The 18,667-nt window shown below is 62.3% G+C and overlaps 1 protein-coding gene and 1 long non-coding RNA gene across 4 annotated transcripts in view; one reads left to right on the forward strand and one right to left on the reverse strand.

Moving 5' to 3' along the window:
• Window positions 1-18,667, forward strand: part of PTPRN2 (protein tyrosine phosphatase receptor type N2) — a 684,967-nt gene that overhangs the window by 663,842 nt on the left and 2,458 nt on the right. For all 3 annotated transcript variants that reach the window (XM_082692928.1, XM_082692930.1, XM_082692929.1), the window contains 3 exons: window positions 1,310-1,363; window positions 3,152-3,216; window positions 13,784-13,857. In XM_082692928.1, coding sequence (XP_082549054.1) covers window positions 1,310-1,363; window positions 3,152-3,216; window positions 13,784-13,857 — 193 coding nt within the window. The remainder of the gene's footprint in view (window positions 1-1,309; window positions 1,364-3,151; window positions 3,217-13,783; window positions 13,858-18,667) is intronic.
• Window positions 9,202-13,822, reverse strand: LOC309845247. Its single transcript, XR_014301159.1, has 3 exons — window positions 13,766-13,822; window positions 9,788-13,032; window positions 9,202-9,541 (listed from the first exon to the last, which is right to left on the reverse strand). It is a non-coding gene; the product is annotated as an uncharacterized lncRNA (long non-coding RNA).

The raw sequence follows: 18,667 nt of genomic DNA on the forward strand, positions 1-18,667 counted from the left end.
ACAGGGACCCTGAGTACTTGTTCCTCCACGTTTCTGGGTCTTCTCATTTTTAGGATGGTTTTGGGTGGTCTGCACGTTCCACACGGTACGGGAGGCAGCCCTTGATCAAGGGCTACCCCAGTGGCCTTGGGCGTGGCCCGTCTTTGGGGCACGTTGTACCCAGGCTCCTCCCTTGTTGTTCGGGGGCCGTGTGGACCTCACTCTGTTCAGCCTGTACAGGAACTAGGAGCAGCCAGCTCTGCTCTGGGGGCAGACTTGGAAACACCTGCTGGGTGCCTGGGCGGGCTGCCAGCTCCTTCTGCACACACCCCCCACCTCCCAACCCCTCAGCTCTGGGTGTTTGGGACGAGGCCACCGACTGACAGACCACGAGCTTCCAGCGGACCCTGTGCTGGGCAGGCAAGCCTTTGCAAAGAACGGTGACGCTTTCCCACGTCTGGTGCAAGGAAAAAGATTTTTGTTTTCTGCACTGTCATCCGTTTTCAATTTTGCTTCATGTCATACGCTGTAGAAACTCATCGGGAGCATTCTAGAACAGCCCCACACACGTTTCCCACTGACTTTCTCTGTGCAGAGATATTTTATTGAGCATTCCGAAGCACTTTGTAAACTCGCTGAGTTGTCTCATGTTTCACTGACTTCCGACAAACTTGGAGCTATACAGTGCATTTGAAATCGGTGCTTCGTTTTGATTTAGGGCTGGGTGACCAAAAAACCTATGCTTGTTGATTCTTGTAAACTGTGGTGTAAAATCTGCACAGCAGAGTTGCTTGTAAACACACACATATTCATACAAAGGAAGGACTTGTCTCCACTGCAGTTTCTCGGCGATGTAGCGCTCCCGCCGACGGACAGAGCCAAGAGGCCCTGTGAACACTGGAGACAGTAGTCGTGTGACGTTCCAGTACGATGTCTAGGGTGTAAGAAACTTGGGGCATAAATGGCAGAACTCAAACATTTTAGCAAGGAATCTGGGTTCTCCCGTCACCACCAGGCAGCCCAGGTGACTGGGGCCTTCGACGGGGCCGTGGGACAGGCTGGTGACAGGCTGCGGCGCCTGCTGGGAAAGGGAAGTAAGTCTGACGATGTCAGAACTGGTTTTAAAGCTCTGTTTAATCCCTTGGTATTGAACAGAAAAATAAATCTTTGAAAATATGTGTGTAATTTTGATTCTCTTTGTCAAAAGAGGCTACAGTCGCAAAACGATGTCACAGACACGGTCTGTTGGTTGGGGCTTAGGCGTTCGTCTGCAAAACCGAAGACAGGAGTCGTAGTGCATAACCATGATTTCTGTCTCTTTTTATTTCAGAAAAGTAAACAAGAGCTACAGGGGCCGTTCTTGTCCAATAATTGTTCACTGCAGGCAAGTACCACTGCTCCCGCGCGCTACCCCGGCTCGCTACCTGAGAAGGAGCCACAGTTACCTTCCCACGCGAGCGTTCTCGCCGCCTCACACGCGCCGCTAATGGCCCTGCTGCAGGAGACCAGGCTGCGGACGGAAGGTCCAGGCTGCGCGGCCGCGGGTGCCCTGCTGGGCTGGTCCTGCCCGGGCCGCCACCCGTTTGTTCTCAGGCCCACACGCTGCCCGCACACAAACACCGCGCGATGGTGTTTTTCATCCGTGGCCTTGTCTCAGCGGCCAGCTCACTCAGCTGAGGTTTGGAACCGAGAGGCTGGGACACGCTCGGGGCCCATCAGGAGCAGGGGCAGAGTCAGGAGTTAGCCCAGGGTTGGCCTCACCCAGCTTAGGATGCGAGTCTGGCCACGGAGTAAAATCCAGGGGCTCCTGAAGCCCGTTGCACCCGCACAGACAAGCAGAGGTCCCACCAGAAGCTCCGTGTCACGGGGCCCTCTCGTCCGGGCTTCACACCCACCTCGTTGGGTCAGAGAACCGTGCTCCGATTTGTGGAAGTGTCTTACAGCACGTTCCCTTCTGCGGGGAGAGAAAGCAGCTCTCCAAGGATCAGACACCCAGTCTGTCCGTGCGGTCAAGAAGTGTACGTGTATGTGCCTAAGCATGCCTGTCAGGTGTGTGTGTCTGTCGGGTGTGTGCCTGTGAGTGTGTGTTTGTGTGTGTGTGTGGAGGGAGTGTGTGTCAGGTGCGTGCCTCCGTGTGTGTGTGTCTGCGTGTGTCTGTCGGGTGTGTGCCTGTAAGTGTGTGTGTGTGGAGGGAGTGTGTGTCAGGTGCGTGCCTCCATGTGTGTGTGTCTGCGTGTGTCTGTGCCAGCGCATGTGGTGTGTCCCCGCGTGTGTCCGTGTGCTGGAGGCAGAAGTGCCCCGCGGCGGCCGCAGTGGCCGGTGTGTGCGGGTGTCCGAGCCGCCGTGGGAGGGAGGGAGGCCCGTCCAAACCAGGACAGCTAGGTGTCACCTGGGGAGCAGCGGGGACAGGGTGATGAGCGAACTCCCCATACGCACAGACCCTGTGGGTCCCCACGGCTTTTCCAGCACGGGTCTGAGGGTCTGGTAAAGCCAGAGCCCGTGAGCCCTTCCCACAAAGGCCCCCCGAGGCCCCGCCAGCTCTCCCGGGAACGTGGTCACGTAATTCCTGATCCTGAAGTGGGCACGACTGCCTCTGCTCAGAGGACGCATGGGACAGTCCCCATCTAGCAGCTGCTTCGGGGGTGGGGACTCCCGGCCTCTGGGACAGGGGAGAGGCGCGCTCACTCGGGCCTCACAAAGCAGCCGCCTTCCCCAGAAAAGGCCTCCCTGCCCTCGAGGGCTGCTGCCCTCTCCCAGGGACGCTGCAGTCACGGCTGGGGTGACCTTGCTCACCGCCAGTGCAGACGCCCTTGGCACGGACACGGCCAGACTCGTGTGTTGTTTATTCCGACGAAACCCACCACGTCTTTGGCCAGAGAGGGAGAAGGGGAGACAGGAGCAGATCTGTGCCTCGGACGCTGAGCTCCCGCTGGCCTTCGCCCCTCCCCCTCCCTAACCCCCTCCCCCTCCCCCTCTCTGCCCCCTCCCCTTCCCCCTCCCCCCATCCCGTCACTCTTCCTCACCCGACTTTCTTCCTCTTTCTCTCCAAGTCAAGCCTCCCTCTCCCCTCGTGAGCCTCACTCCGACGCGGAGGGAAACGCTGGCCCTGGCTTCGGTGGGCGTGGGGGTCCCGTGGCCGGGGCTGTTCTCACGTCTCCCCTTCCGTTGGCAGCGACGGCGCGGGCAGGAGCGGCACCTACGTCCTGATCGACATGGTTCTCAACAAGATGGCCAAAGGTGAGGCGGGCAGCGCGGCTGCTTTGTGGCGGCTGAGCCGGGACCGCGTTGCCATGGCAACCTGGGGGGCCCCTCTCCCCGGCCTCGGTCCCCTCCCTGAGTCACGTGAGGCCCGTCCGCGCGCGCGAGCAGGGTGTTTCTCGGGGCCAGTGCCTGTGGCCAGGGCGGCGCTCGGCCCGGCACGGGGTGTGGGTAAGCAGCAGCCGCCGCCTGGGGCCCGGGAAGCCTCCCCGCAGAGGCCGAGCCAGCCAGTGTCGGCCACATCCTCTGTGCCAGCCCCCCTGTTGCCACAGCTGTGGCCTTTCCCGCCGCGGCCCCTTGCACTCTGGTCCGCGCACTTCACCGCTGCAGCACCCGACCCCGGGAGGAGGAGACGCGGGTCCGGCACAGGCGGCCCACCCGGCCGCGAGCGGCTCGGCAAGGGCAGAGCTTGGTCCCCTGCCCGCTGGGCCCCCCAGATGTGTGGACGCTGAGCTGCTCTGGTCGCTGGGACGTGCTCTCCAGACCGAAGCCGGGGGCGTCTCTTCAGAGCCCAGCGAGCACACCCCACAGCCTCTGCTGGGGACGGACACTCATGGGCCCCAGCTCTTGGAGAGTCCTGGCGAGCTCCCACGGCGGCTCGGGCAACGCTGCTCTTCCCGGCATGCCCGTCCGCGTCCCACGGGACCTGGAAGGAAGCCCGCCGCGGGGGGACCCCGCCATCCCTCACCTGAGAACAGAGCATTCCCTTGGTCTGTACACACGCGTGCACACGCCTGCGTGTTCTCAGCGACAGGCCCCAGCCTTCCAGGACACTGTCCTCCATGTTTGTCCAGAAGCAGGAGCAGGTGCTGATTACAGAGATCGTTTCGGGCGCGTTCCCGCAGATGCCGGCGAGCCCAAGCTAAGCACTTTCCTTACCCCACTTTCTTCTGGTGAAAAGGGAGGAGAAAAGCGGACGCCAGGCCAAGAATGTGGTCGTGAGCCCTGCTCTTCACGTAAGGACCAGCACACCTGAGTGACGGACGCGCAGATCCGGGCTGGGCGCCCCAGCCCTCCGTGTCGGCAGCCCCGGCCCAGCCACCGCGGAGAGCAGGAAACGGGCTTTGCACCATCAAATCTTATTTTAAGCACCCAAATGAGGGAAGTGTCGGCGAGTGCGAAGACAGGAGCCAGAGCAGACAGACAGACAGTCTGGTGCCGGTTTTAATGACGTATTTCCTGTTTGGGTCCTAACACAGCCCTAACTTCTTTAGTTAAAAGTTGCCTGACCCTCCATGGCACTCTGGCTTCCGAGGACATCTTTTCATGTGCAAATCCGCAAGTACTGGGAGCCCAGAGCTTCTCCAGAGAATTGATCTTTCCCCCTTACGCCTGCCCGCCCGCCCGTCTTCTCTGCCTGTCGCAAAAGTGCTACTTCCCTGCGCCTGAACCAGGTTCCCTCCAAAGGCCGCACACGGTTGTTGCTGTTTGACGTGACGCTGTGGGTGAATCAAGGCGACAAGGGAAACACGGGACCCGTTTGCATCCGACGGGAGCCCGGCTCACCCACAGAGTGTGGACGGACGTCCCTGCTCTCTTGGCCGTGGGTCAGGGAGGTGGCTTAGATTTTCAGAGGCGCAGGCCGGCTTCACCAGCGGCTGAGGAAGGTCGCAGCCCCGGGAGCCGGCCGGGGCGGGGCGGACTTCATTGTCCGAGCTCGGCCTGTCTGAGGGTCTCCGCAGGGCATGGACCCGCCCCGGGGCCCCCACCGCGGCGTGGCCCGCGGCATCCCCTCCAGCCTTCAACAGTGCAGCCCAGCGGCCCAGAACGGGCCAGCCTAGGAGGGCCGCCTTCGGGCCCTTCTGTTCTTCACCTGCTCCTTCTGCTGGGGTGTGAGGTGCGTGTGTGCGGAGTGAAATCCTCTGACCTGGGGCCCAGGACTGGGTCTCAGGAGAGATCAAAGGGCAGGGAGGCCCCCTGGGGTTTTGTTCTAGGCTCCCCGGTGCGCCCTGGGCTGCCTTTGTCTGGCCTGGGAAGCTGCAGGTGGAGCCGCAGACCTTGCGGTCAGCGGAAGATCAAAGGCCCCGAGGCTGGACACGAAACCTTTCCGTTTCCTTTTCTTAGAAGGAATGAATCGCATGAGGACCAAAAAAAGCCCTCGCGACGCACCCCCACGACCTCCAGCGCCCCAGGCCCACGTGGGGCACCCACACCCGCGCCCACGGACTCGGGCTCCCACGGATTAGGGCCCGTGTCCTATTTGGGGCTTCGGAGAACACACGAGGCATCCTTGGGGCTCTTTCTCCACCGCCGGCTCAGTAGCAGGCCGACGACCGGGCAGCCAGAAAGCAAAGCTCTCTGCACCGCGGTTGAAGCCTCTGCACGTTCCCCCGCACGTCCCTCTGCGGCCCCGACCATGCTGGTCACTCGTCATCGTCCCTAGCCTGGTTGGGGCGCCTTTCCGGAGCGCGGGGCTCCTCGGGGTGCGGGCTCAGGGGGCTGGGACGCACTTGCCACCGACATGTTTCCCTAAGTTGTGCCTTGTGCGTGTGCCCGTGCCGTCTCTCCGGCAAGGCGGACCGGTGGAGGGTCACCCCGAGGCGGCGGCTGCTGGCTGGCCACGTCACTTGCGGGGGGCCACTGTGGACACCGGCCCGCCGTCCCCCACTGGGCTGTCCGGGGGCGCAGCACGGCCTCCAGACGGCGACTCGTGTCCAGAAAGCCCCTTCAAAGGGCAGGGAGGCCCAGGTTGCCTCACTGCGCGGCCCCCTGGGGTTTTGTTGTCTGCCGAGGGAGGTTCCGGGGACCGCACTGCACGCGCACATCACGTGCCCCGCAGGCCTGTGGGGGCGCAGGCGGGCCGCAGAAGTGACCACGCCGCAGGGACGTGCGCAGGTCTCTGTGCCCACGGGGTCCGGCCCTTCCTTCTGTGTCAGCGGCCTGGCCTGCTTCCTGTTTTCTGTCACACGGTGCCCCTCAGGCGACGGCCACCTGTAGGAAGGAACATGTCCTCCATCCTGCTCGCTGTCCCAAAATCTCACGGAGCCGGGAGCGTCTTGCCTGGGACCACACGGCATGTGTCCTCCTGTGACGGGATTTACTCACTTGGCATCCCCCGGGCTCACCCGCAGCGGTTCCACAGGGAGTCGGCGTCAGCACGGCCTCCAAGCCGGACGCCTCCTCCCCAGCTCCGTGCAGTCCAGGTGACGTGTCAGGACACTGGGGGCCTCTCGGGCGCAGCAGGCAGGGTGTGTGGACGCCTTCCCCCGCCCAATGGGATCCACATTCCCACGACGAGCTGCCCGGTGGTTCGCAGCAGGGCCGGGCGCACGGGGTCAGACGGGGCAGCAGTGCTGGGAGCACTGGGAGCCGTGTGCGCCCACAGCCGGCTGTGGCCTGGACTCGGGGGAGGGTCCCGGAGCCGTATCCGTGGGCCGGGACCCCGGCTGGGCCACACCGCGGGCGCTGCTTACCGGAGACAAGGACACGATGGGCCACTTACCCCATGGACGCAGCACGAGCACCACGTGTTTGGGTAATTTTGTGAACCGCGATCCCAGGTTCACCTCCTAAACGGTCCCTGCCCCGTGGAGCAGGCCACCGCGATGAGCAGCACGGGCGGGCGACGGCTCTGGGTGCTCAGACCAGCCAGTGGGGGGACGCGGGTCCCCGTGAGGCCGCCGCAGAGCAACAGCTCTCCCTCCCACACCTCCCAGGTCGGATCTGCTCACACGGCCTCCTGGCGCTCCTCCCTGTCTGACGAGTCCGTGGCGACCCACAGACACGCAGCCCGAGACACCAAGAAACCTGGGTCAACCCGCCTGACTTGGCTGGTGTTTGGGCTGTCCCTCCTGTGAGTTGGCCTCCTTCTGCTGGTTCCTGGGCCACCAGCCTGTCCATCCACTTGTCCCCTTCCCCGTGAGCAGCGTCACCATCTGTCCTGCTCCCCAGGCAGGCCCGATGGCTGGGCCCTGCCCGACACGCCCAGTGGCTTTGCTGCGGCGCTCCCCAGGAGAGCTCGGCCCACTGCCGGGCCGCCAAGGCCACTCCGTCTGCCACCGTGACCCTCTCCCTGGGGACCCCAGAGGCCTGCCCGGGCCCTGATCCGCCGTAGTTCCCACCTCGTGCCCATTTCCTCCCCGCACAGCGAGGGCGTGTCCCGGCTCCTGCGGAGACCGCCCCCCCCCCCGGTCCATTCCTGGTGACGCGCAGCCATCTTGGTCACTTTGCAGTGACAGTTCACAGGCTGTGTCAAGTAGGAGTCTGAGGTTTTAGTGAGAAAGGTGCCATCTGGCCGGGGCAGTGGTATAGGGATGTGTCTCTGCCCCCTGAATTAGTGGCTCGTTCGTGAGGGCCCTGGAGTCGCTTGGGCTTCCGCAGGACAGAACCCGCGGAGCTACATGTTAACGGTCCGTGCTGTGCCCCCAGCCTCTGGGCTTCCTCCCGATGCCTCCCCGGGCATCTGCTCCTCCTTTCCATGAGGCCGGGAGGCATCCACGGAGGAGGGCCCAGTGCTTCACGGGCGGCACCAACAGAGCCTGGAGTCACAGTGGTGCTCCGCACGGTGCCCCGCCAGGCCTCGACTCCGACTTCCGCGTCAGAAGCAGAGCGGAGGACTGAGGGAGGAGGGGCCAGCGGAGCCCGTGGTGCCACTTTGGTGACCGGAGGATGGAGGGCCGGTCGCGCTGAAGGCCTTGTTTCTCTGACCAGGAGCGGCCCGTGCAGCCCAGCCCGGCTGGCTTCTGCGTCCCCGGGCATTTGGGCAAAGCTGCTTCGAGCCACAGACTCCCCGACCAGGAGCCCCTGGCGTCCCCGGGCGCTTGGCAGCCGTCCTGCAGGCCCCTTTCCCGCAGCCAGGATGCGCTCCGGGACACACCTGAGCGAGTTCATGAGTCGGGCCCTTCCCTGGGCTCCGTGGACCCTCGTGGGCAGGAGGCCTGACCACACTGCGGCTTCCGCAACCCCACAGCCTCTGCATCTCCTTCCTGCCCTGAGCGCACCGCACCTGCTGCGCGGGGGGTGGGAGAGGCAGCCGCACCGTGCATTGCGGCGTGTTCCCCGAGGGCCCGGCGTCTCCCTCATCCGTCCCTTTGCACACCCAGCGGCCAGCGAGCTCACTCACCTGGGTGCTGGGCCCAAATGCTCACGTCCGTGGGTGCCCCGCGGTGTGCAGACGCCCCGGCTGGAGGACCGGTGGCCAGCGGCCGGCGCCCAGCAGCCCCGCACGCTGCAGTCCGCCGTGAGCACCACCTGCAGGCCGGCTCCTGCCTGACTTTGCGGCTTTACCTACAGACTGGGAAGCATCGCAGCTTCTCCTGAAAAGTGATTCAGAACTTGTTTTTTATTAAAAAAAATGGAAAGTATTTTGGGTTTAGGTCCTGGTATACTTGATTTTCAAGGGAAGAGGATGCAAATTTGTCCCCTTCGATCCAGAGACAAAAGATTACAGCTCAGCTCCGAGGCCAACAGAAACCCCCGGCTGCTGCAGGTGCGGCCCGGAAGGCTCTGGACATTGGGGCGCGGGCATGAGCCTGGGCCAGGCATGTGCGTGTGTGTGTGCGCGTGTGCAGTGCGCACACCTGCGGGACAGTGCCCAAGCCCACCGGGTCTTGTCCGAGGCGGAGCTGGGGCCGTGTGCGGCGGGCGTGGCTCTCCCCGGCCAGAGCACAGCCCCCACGCGGCGCCTCCTGACGGCAGAAGCCAGACCACCGGCTCGTGCAAACCGAAGGCTTTCCCTCTTGCACACTTGACACACCTTGTCTTTCTACCTTGAAGAAGAGAGTGCATGGGAGCCCTGCTTGTGCACACCTTGTGGGGAGAAGCCGACGAAACGGGTTTGTGTGTCGGGCGTCACCACGGAGACCGTGCGAGGGTGCGCACCTGCCAGGAGGCCTGCTGGCCACGGTGGGCGGACTGTCCGCACGAGCCAGCAGCCGGAACCAACGCCAGGAAAGCTCGAAGCCCACCCCATCAAGACCCTGGTTTTCTTAAATTTCAAGAACATCTTTTCAATGTAAAAGGAACTTTTTTTTCTTTTAAGATTTTATTTATGTGACAGAGACAGCGAGAGAGGGGACACAAGCAGGGGGCGCGGGAGCAGGAGACGCAGACTCCCCACTGCGTAAGAAGCCTGATGCAGGGCTCCGTCCCAGGACCCTGGGTCATGGCCTGAGCCGAAAGCAGACACTTGACCGACTGAAACAACCAGACGTCCCGGCTCCAAAAAAAGTTTTAATACTTTAATCATACTACTGTTCTTGAGGTGTTCATTGTTTCATGATTAATACTTTTTATCTAGGGGTTAAAAACCTCTCCAGGCTTAAAAATGTATGTAGCGGGTACGTAAACTTGGAAGCCAACGTTCCTGAAATTTAAGGAGAGACGGAGAGTGTTGGCAGCACCGCCCTGGGTGGGCCCCCGTGTGCGCGAGCCAACGTGGGGGCCACGGGGAAGACCTCGGGCTGGGCGGGGCCGCCGAGTCCCCGAGCGCTCTGCTGTCGGGATGGCGACGCTTCTCAGGCGGGGACGCCGGGCAGCTCCCCCGCCTCTCACGCCCGTCGGGTCTTCCCACGGGCATCTTCCCGCACGTTCTGCTTCTTTGACGACTTACCGGTGCTCCCACTGAGCACCGCACCGGGTCCGTCCACCTCCAGTTTCACGTGTCGTCACAAAACGGGATTTTTAAAGAGGGGATTCCACTGGAGGGAGCTTCCTGGAATCGGGGGGTTTAAATAAATCCCTTCATAGAACAAGGAGGGACGCACCCCCGCCCCGCTCTACACACGTCTGCTTTACAAATGCAGGTTCTGTGTCCTGCTCCGTGAGGCCCCCTGCACTCGGGGGCGCCGAGCGCCGGGCAGCGCCTTCTTCCACCGCCCTTCCCAGGTGACCCCAGCGCACACGACAGACCACAGACTGAGTTCCGTGAACGTCTCTCTCCGCACTCACTGCAAGTAACTTCTCCTTTCTAAGGTTTTTATTTGAGAGAGAGAGAGAGCGAGCATGGGCGGGGGAGGTGCAGAGAGAGAAGCAGGCGCCCCACGGAGCAAGGAGCCCCACGTGGGACTCCATCCCAGGACCCCAGGATCGCTCCCCGAGCCGAAGACAATTAACTGACTGAGCCACCCAGGTGTCCCTGCAAATAACTTACTGCCGCAGTCCTGACAAGCAAGGGGACATTAGCCACCCGCACCCCACAGCAGACTTCACTTCGTCAACCCATCAGTTCCCCGCATTTTGGTCCGGAGGTTTCTCAGTGTCGGTTTGACCTCCTCACGCGCCCGACTGGCTGCAGGAAAAGCGGGGTTCTTGCCGGCTCTGCTGGTGCCTTAAACGCCTTGTTTAGGGGCCACCTGATCACCCTCCCCTCCTGCCCTCCTGCTCCCCAGACAGTGGTCCAGAGGGGCATCAGCAAGTGATAAAACAAGAGAGGTTCCTTGTAGGGTTTTATCCAAGGATCCTGCCGACTTGGGACAGCGGCCATCGTCCCTCGACCTGCGGACCGCCGCCCACGAGGGAGTGCCACATGTGTCCCCAGCCCGGGCCGTGGCCTCCAGCAGGGACGGCCTCCGTACGGTCCCAGCATACAGAGCAGCCCCTCGGAATAAAGAGCTGCTGGAAGAGGTGTTAAGCAGCTTCAAGGACTCGAAGTGTGTGTCCCGAACGGCCTCAGAAAGAAAGGGTCTCCCTAAGTCCAGACCCCACGTGAAGCCGTGGCTTTGCTTCCGGAAGGTCTGGGGCTCCTCTCCGTTGCACCAGGCTCTGCCCCACACCTGATGCTCCCGAATCTGGGCCTCGCGGTCGTGGGAGGAAGTCGCCGTGGCCCGGCTGGCCGCCAGCATGGCCAGAACCGAGCAGGTGAATTCTCTGGAAGCTGCGAGCGCCTAGTGCGCTGTCAGGGATGTGAATCGTGGCCACATCATGTCGCCCCGTGTCAGACCCTTGGCGCTCCGTGCCCGCTGAGACCACACCCGAGCATGAGCCTCAGACTGGGGCAGGGCAGCGCCATGAGCTCCTGGCACGGGGCGGCAGGCGCGGGAGCACAGTCCCGCAGGCACCTTTGCGGCCGCCCTCACCCACTGGAGAGCAGCGCCGCGCGTGTGGAACGAATCCCTCTGCCCCTCGCTCCCTGTGCGAGGAGCCTTTGACCCCCTAAGGCCGGTGTCTTAAAGCGTTTCTGGGCGCTTATCCCCGTAACTCGCACGGGGGCCCCGAGGGCCCGGCCTACCCTGGGAAGACGAGGCAGCAGATCCTCAGGCCGTGGCCGCCGCGGGGGGCACCCCACGCCGTGGCCTCCCGCTCCGACCGCTGGGCTCCTCTCGTCCGACTCCCCGTTTAGCAGCAGGCAAACTCCTGTTTGTTTCAGATTCTCAGACTCGGCGGTTCCCTTTACTTCTACTCACTGTTTCTGATCCATTGAGCTTTATTTTTCGTACTTGAAGATTGGTGAACACACAGTGTTGGTTTCTGGAGTAGAATTCAGAGGTTCGTCACTCACACGCCCAGTGCTCACCCCCCGCCCCAAGTGCCCCCTTCCTGCCCGCACCCGCGCTGCCCAGCCGCAGCCCCGCTGTGGTCTCTGTCTTCAGGAGTCTCCTGCGGTCCCGCTCCCTCCCTCCCTCTCCTCCCCCTGCCCCTGCGTTCATCTGTTTTTTACAAACATCGTTAAAATGTCTACACTACCCAAAGCGTCTACACGTTTCATGTAATCCCTAGCAAAACACCACCAGCATCATTCACAGAACTAGACAAATCCTTAAATGTGTACAGAACCACAACAGACTCCAAACACCCAAAGCAACCTTGAAAAAGAAAACCAGGGGCGCCTGGGGGCTCAGTCAGTTAAGCGTCTGCCTTGGGCTCAGGTCCTGGGATCGAGCCCGTGTCGAGCTCCCTTCTCAACGGGAAGCCTGCGTCTCCCTCTGCCCCTCCCCCTGCTTGTGCGCTCTCTCTCTCTCTCTCTCTGTCAAATAAATAAATAAAATATTTTTCAAAAAAGAAGAAAAGAAAAAGAAAACCAAAGCCAGCGGCATCACAATCCGGACTTCGAGCTCTTGTTACAAAGCTGGGATCGCCAAGCCAGCCTGGTACCGGCACAAAAATCGACACACAGGTCCACAGGACAGGACAGAGGGTCGTGGGTTCCCTTAAAACAAATTTATCGTGGCCTCGTCACACCCGAGGAGACGCACGTCCAGAACTCGACCCCTGTCCTTTCCTTGGATGAGTTTCTCAGCGACCCCAGCTGCCGAGCACCCTGGGGGACCGTGTGGCTGTTCCAATGGGGGATTTCTTCTCCTTGCTATGAAGGCCCTGATGTAACGCTTGGGGAAACTCAGGGTGTCCCCGTTCCTGCTAGGACAGTGCCCCGTGTCTGGAAGGACTGCCAGCCTCGTTCCCGTAAGGCCAGCCCTTCCGCTGCAGGCCCCGGCGTGCTGAGTGCCCCCATCCTGTCTGCTCCAGGACCGGCGGGGAGAGGGAGGGTGCGGGGGCGGCGGCCACAGCGCCCACCTCGCCCCCGCTCTGCCCGGCTCAACCCGCTGTGCTTGGGAAACATCACAGGCTGCTTGGGTTCCGGCCAAATAAGCCCCAGAACTTGAAAAACTACCTTTGAAACGTCCAAGTTGGCGGCTCTGGTTCTGTGCTGAGAGGAGCGACGTGCTCATGGAGGTTGTGCAGACCGAGAGGGGCCCGTCAGGACCTGGTGCGCCCTGCCCGGTGCGGGCTGACGACGACTACGGCCACGGGCCGCGTGACCAGGGACAGGCTGTTTCACCGGGACGAGCCCCGGTCTCCCGCGCGGGGTGGGGTGGCGGCTCCCACGCCCTGTGCTCTGGTGCCGAGCGGAGGTGGCGCCTGGAACATGACACCTTGTCTGGGTCCTTCTGCCTCGGAGGCGACCGCGCCCTCCCAGGTCCCACAGTTTGCATCTGCACGGTGGCCGACGCGCCCCAGCACCTTAACTGTGAGACGCTTGTGGGCTTGGACCCCGCGCCGTTCCTTGTCTACTAACACACGGAAACAAGAACTCACGTGGAATTAAGGACAAGGTCAAAGTTGCAAACCCAAATGGTATTTCTGTAAGCCGGGGTCCCCTGCCCTGAGCCTGACGCTGCCTGTGGGGAGGGGTCTCTCAGGAAAACTGCCGCGGACGCACACAGGGCATCTCCACCTTATCTTACTGTCTGAGACCCTCACCAGGAGCTCTACCTTTCGATGTAAGACGGAAAGGGTTTATTAGTCTAATTTCTCATTCCGTGACATTTTTTAAAAACCTACACAACTGAAATTAAAACTTATTTGCTTCTATTTCTGAAACATTCTGTTAAGGCCGCGCACACACACACGGGGCGTCAGGCCGTCTCTGACAGCGATGACTCTGGTGAGGACCAAGCAGGCGTCCGGCAGCCGAGCCCCAGCCCGCGCCCCCGCGTGAACCCGCAGAAACCAGCGCGCCGCGTCTTTCCAGACGAATGTGGCCGTGGCGGCTGCCCGCCTGGCCCGTGAGCGGCGAGTGTCACGGGGCCCCGGCCGGAAGGGAGCCTGTGCGGGTGAGGACAGCGGGCGCGGGCGCCAGGTCTGAGCTCACCTGTGTGTGTCGTTGCAGGCGCCAAGGAGATCGACATCGCCGCGACCCTAGAGCACCTGAGGGACCAGAGACCAGGCATGGTCCAGACGAAGGTACTGTCGGCCAGTCCTCGGGGACGGGGACGGGGGGGGGGGGGGGGTCTTCCTGCAGGTGTTTCCGAGCAAGGAGAGAGGAGAAGGGGACCGAGCGTGGCCCACACAGGTCCCAGGTGGGGCTCAGAGGCCCCTCCCCGGAGGCCGGCCCGCGGTTCCGGAGGCCACCGCGTTTCAGCGCAAAGACACGGTGGGATCTCCAGGCTTTGGAGCTCTCCCCCACCAGATTCGGGGACGGGGAGAGCACCACATTTTTATACTAAGAGCTCCGTGATGTGGACGCCTGGGGGGCCCAGGCAGTTGAGCATCTGACCCCTAGTTTCCACTCAGGTCATGACGTCAGGGTCCTGGGATCGCGCTCCGCCGGGCTCCACGCTCAGTGGGGCTCTGCTCCGGGTTCTCCCTCTCCCTCCGCCCGTCCCCGCGGTCTGCTCTCTCTCGTTCCCTAAAATAAATCTTAAAAAGGTCAGTGATAACCCCAGCACCCTTGCAGGGGAATGTTCTAGATTCCCCAAACATCCTGCCAGACCCCCCCGTTTCCGGCCCTCAGAACCACAGCTCTGCTGCGTGGCCATCGAGCGGCCCCGGGCTGGACGCAGGCGCCCGGCACCTCACCATACCTGATTTGCCGACTGAAACGGCCACACTCGCAACGGGAGTGAGCGCAAGCTGCCTGGTTGGCGTAGGCTTAAGCGGAGCTAGAAGTGGGCTCGATGTGATGTTCCTTTAGCATTCGGAGGTATCTGGGTCCGAGGGGCACGGACGCTCCCACACGTCAGTCCCGTCGTGGTCCCGAGGTCATGAAATGCAGAGTGTTGCCCTTCTCGAGGTGGTCCCAACCCCGATGCCGCCAGCACCTGCACGGAGGCCACGGGCACCGAAGGACGCCCTGCGGAAGGACTTCCTGACGCCCAGGAGGACCGCAGTCGTAAAAAGCACTCGTGTGGAGTGGGTCTGCCCCGAGCACCCTGCCCTGCACCGTGTCCCACTGGGGGCCATGCGCGGCCTGACCTGACCGTCACAGTTGATTCGAGTGAAAGGATTTCATCCGTCATGACACACTTTGTTTTCCTGGAGCTTTTCTTTAATTTGAAATTTTGAAATTATTCCAGACCTGCAAAACCCCTGCAGAAACAATCCAGATCCTTCTCCTGTGCCCTCACTAGGGTCCCACTGCTAGCACCTTATGCAACCCCATGTCCAGGAACCAGCGCCGGTCTGAGCCCTTTACTCGGGTGCAGACCTGGTCCAGCTCCTCCGTGTCCCCGGCGACCTCCCCCTGGAGCAGGACCCCTCACTGCACTCCATCACCCCACCTCCCACATCTCCCCTAGTGGGACAGCTCGGTGGCCCGGAGAGGTCCTCCAAAGGGAACTGGCAGGTGTGACTCCGTCTGTCTGCCCTGTGACGGGTTCCAGCTGGGCCCCTCAGGCAGGACCATCTCAGAAGGAGGTGAGCTTTGGCCACTCGACTCAGGGTGTCCACCAGGCTACTCTCCTTGGTAATGCGCAGTGTCCTGGGGGAGAGCCTTGGCGTGGTTCATGGGTCTCTGTTGCCGTGCTCTGTCACGTCAGCAGTGACAAGTGCCTGCAGGTTTATGCCCGGGAAAGGTCCGTCCCACGAGCCCTTGCCACTTGGCGGTGGCCTCATAGTGCCAGCTCGGGAGGGTCGGCGCACTGTCCCTGGAAGGTCTGGCCCCACCAGGCCACCAGCAGCCATGGAGGAGGCTGGGTGGGGGGTGGCAGGGGGTGCTGAGAACCGGGGCCTGGTGAGCAAGGACACTTCATAACCGGGAACGAGAAATGGATTCTCTCTCGCCTGAATCTCGATGCCGCACGGATGACCTGCAGGAAATCATCAGTTCGAGGCCCCCTCTGCTCTCTGCACCTGGGTACCTCCCGGGCAGGCTTCCTCCACCCCAGACGGATCAAGGACGCCCAAAACACTCCAGAGTGGATCTGGGCAAAACCGTGGGGACGGTGCCTAATACACCCCAAAACCCATCGGCCCTCCTGTCTGTGCCCTGTTTGCCAGAATGGACCTCGTGGCACCAGGTCCTGAGGCCCAGGAGGTGGCCCCCAGGCCTTGCGGGAAAGGGCGATGAAACAGGCAGCAGAGAATCGGCCTCACGTAACTTCCCGTCAGGACTCGACCCTCTTCTTTCGGGTCGGCGTTCAAGAGTTGTCTCGAAGTGTGCCGTGAGTGCAATTCCTGGAACCTCAGGTGAAGAGCAATAGGCGCATCCAGACCTCCGTCTGCCTTAACTCATGACGGCTTTGCCCAGCCCTACTCCGTGAGACGGAGATTCCCCTCAAGTTCAATTTAACAAAAGGGAAATTTCTGTGGGAAAAAATAGTGTCGTGTAATGTGAATACTCTTCTGTCGAAGCCAAGAGAAGGTTGCCTGTGGGCGGTTCACGCAATCGCGTGTGGTCGGACTGTGCCAAGGGAGCCGAAGACACGGAACAGGGGCTGGCGGGCGCCTCGCCACCAGGACTGGACACCCGGTGTCCCCCAGCGGTGATGGTGACCGGACACCCGGCCCCAGTGCACAGCCTGACTGCACAACTCTATCTTCACGTTCAAAAAACCGGACAGCCGCTTCTCTACCCGGAAACAAAGCCTCAGTCCAGCAGGGCCCAGACGCAGGCCGCGCGTCAGCCCAGGACAGGAACTGGCCACGGAGCTGGCGTCGGCCGTGGGCACGTCCTGTGCAGCGGGGTCACAGCCCGTGAGACCCGAGCCCCTCACCGCACGTTTGTCAGGAGTGCGCTAGGACCCACATTCCTAGGAAGGGAGATGCAGTCGCGGACGCAGTGGAAACAACACAGCCCCGGGGCGGGCGATGTCCCGTCTACGCCTGCTGTGGACAGAGCCTCTCCCGTGCCTTCATCTCTGAAGGTGGCGCCTCCTTCACTGAGGCCTGAATGCTCTCTGATGACACTGTCTCTCCGACGTTCAGTTTCAAAAAGAAAAGCAGACTGACCCGGCGTCCCCAGGAAGGACTGACGCGTGGGCTGCCCACACCTCCGCCTGCCCCTGCGTTCGGGTTTCGCCCAGTCCGTGATCTGCTCCACAAGCCCGTCCCCGACCTTGCTCAGGGCCGGGAGTGACAAGGACTGATTAGGTGTGATCCAGGCCACAGCCCCTGCCTCCCCACCCACGTCCTGCTCTGCGCGAACCTGGAGATGGTTCCCCTCAGGTGCGGTGTCTCTGTCCCCCTCACACATGCATGTGCGAACCTGTGTGTGAGCACGTATGACTGTGGACGTGCACGTACGCACACGTGTGCACCCCTGTGAGCACGCATGTGTGCACTGGTGCGTGTGAACCGCCTTGCACGCGCATGACCGTGCGCAGACGCCCACGTGTGCATGCTTCGGCATGCCTGTGGACGCATGCTATCTGCGCACACGTGGCTGTGCACATGCGTGCGCCTGTGCATACCTGTGTGTGCACCATATGGACACGCACATGTACACTCAAGCATTGCATGCCTGCAAGTGTGCGCACATACACACGTGTGCACAGTAGTGACGCACACCTGCGTGCACTCAGTGTACAGGGAGCACACGTTCGTACCCGTGTGTAAACAGGCACACACAGGAGCACATACACTCTCGTGTGTACACGCACACGCGCACCTGCGCACACAGACACACACACACGCACACGGACACGCACGCACCCGGTCCCTTGTCTGCTCTGACATCAGACGGCAAGGATGCAGCCAGGGCTGGGCTGTGAGGACCGGCTGAGCCGAGGGCACAGAGCGCGTCCCGCCCCGCCCCCACCTTGGGGGAGACGCAGGAAAGCGCTGCCCCGCGGGGGGGGGGGGGGCCGTGGGCGCTGCATGCAGGGGGCAGCCCTGGGAGGCATCCGCCGTGACCCCCTTCAGAATCAGTAACGATGACGGTCCTGGGGCCATGGTGTGTGTCCTCCAAGCCCTCGTGTGAGCCACAGGGACGGCAGGCACGAATCCGAGTGTGACGATGAACGCGCACCCACAGATGAGCACGCGCACATGCAGCCACCCCGAACGCCTCCGCCGACCCTTGCAGTCTCCACAGCACAAGGGCGTCACAGGCTGGGTCTGCCCAGCTTGTCGGCTCCCGGGCTCCAGAGGGGCCGACGCAGGCCTCTCAGCAGAGGTGACGCCGCTGAGATGCGGGTGTGCCCTCCGTGCACACCGGTGGCCGGAGACCAGAGCACACGGCGGCACAGCCACTCGCGGCCGCTTCTCCAGGAAGGTGCAGGGTGGCTGACGAGCCCCGTGTCCTCGCCGACTGGCCCCGGACGCAGCGCATAGCCTCTGCCAAGGGTCCTGGTCCCAGGAAGCCCCCCTCCTGCTCCCAGTGTGCCCAGAGCGACTCCTGTGGTGGGACCCAGGGCTGTGCCACCCCCACCATGTCCCGCAGGCCCTCCCGCTCCCGGGGCCGCCCGAACCACCCAGTAAGGATCTGACTGTAGACGTGTCATACGTGCTGCAAACGTGGACTGTCTGATGAGGGCAGTCGAGGCACGGGGTCACATATGCTGTCTGCTTTTGTCACGGACCCTGTAGCACGTGTTACCCTGACCGGGTCCTCCTGACGGCCGCGGAGGCTTCCCAGTGTGAACTTGCCGCCTTCCCCATCAACGCTGTGTCCCGGGACGGGTTTTCAGGGTGTCCGAAGCCGTTGCAGGCACATGATCCCGGACGTGAGTGTTCCAGAGTCTCCGTTCGTCTTTGCACGTTTCAAGCCGACAATTGGGGAAGAAATGGTCTGGTGTCTGTTTGTGCAAACTCCGCAGCAAACTCGACAGGGCAC

Source organism: Mustela nivalis, assembly GCF_964662115.1.
Source record: "Mustela nivalis genome assembly, chromosome: 12".
In the NCBI taxonomy this organism is placed as follows: Eukaryota; Metazoa; Chordata; class Mammalia; order Carnivora; family Mustelidae; genus Mustela; species Mustela nivalis.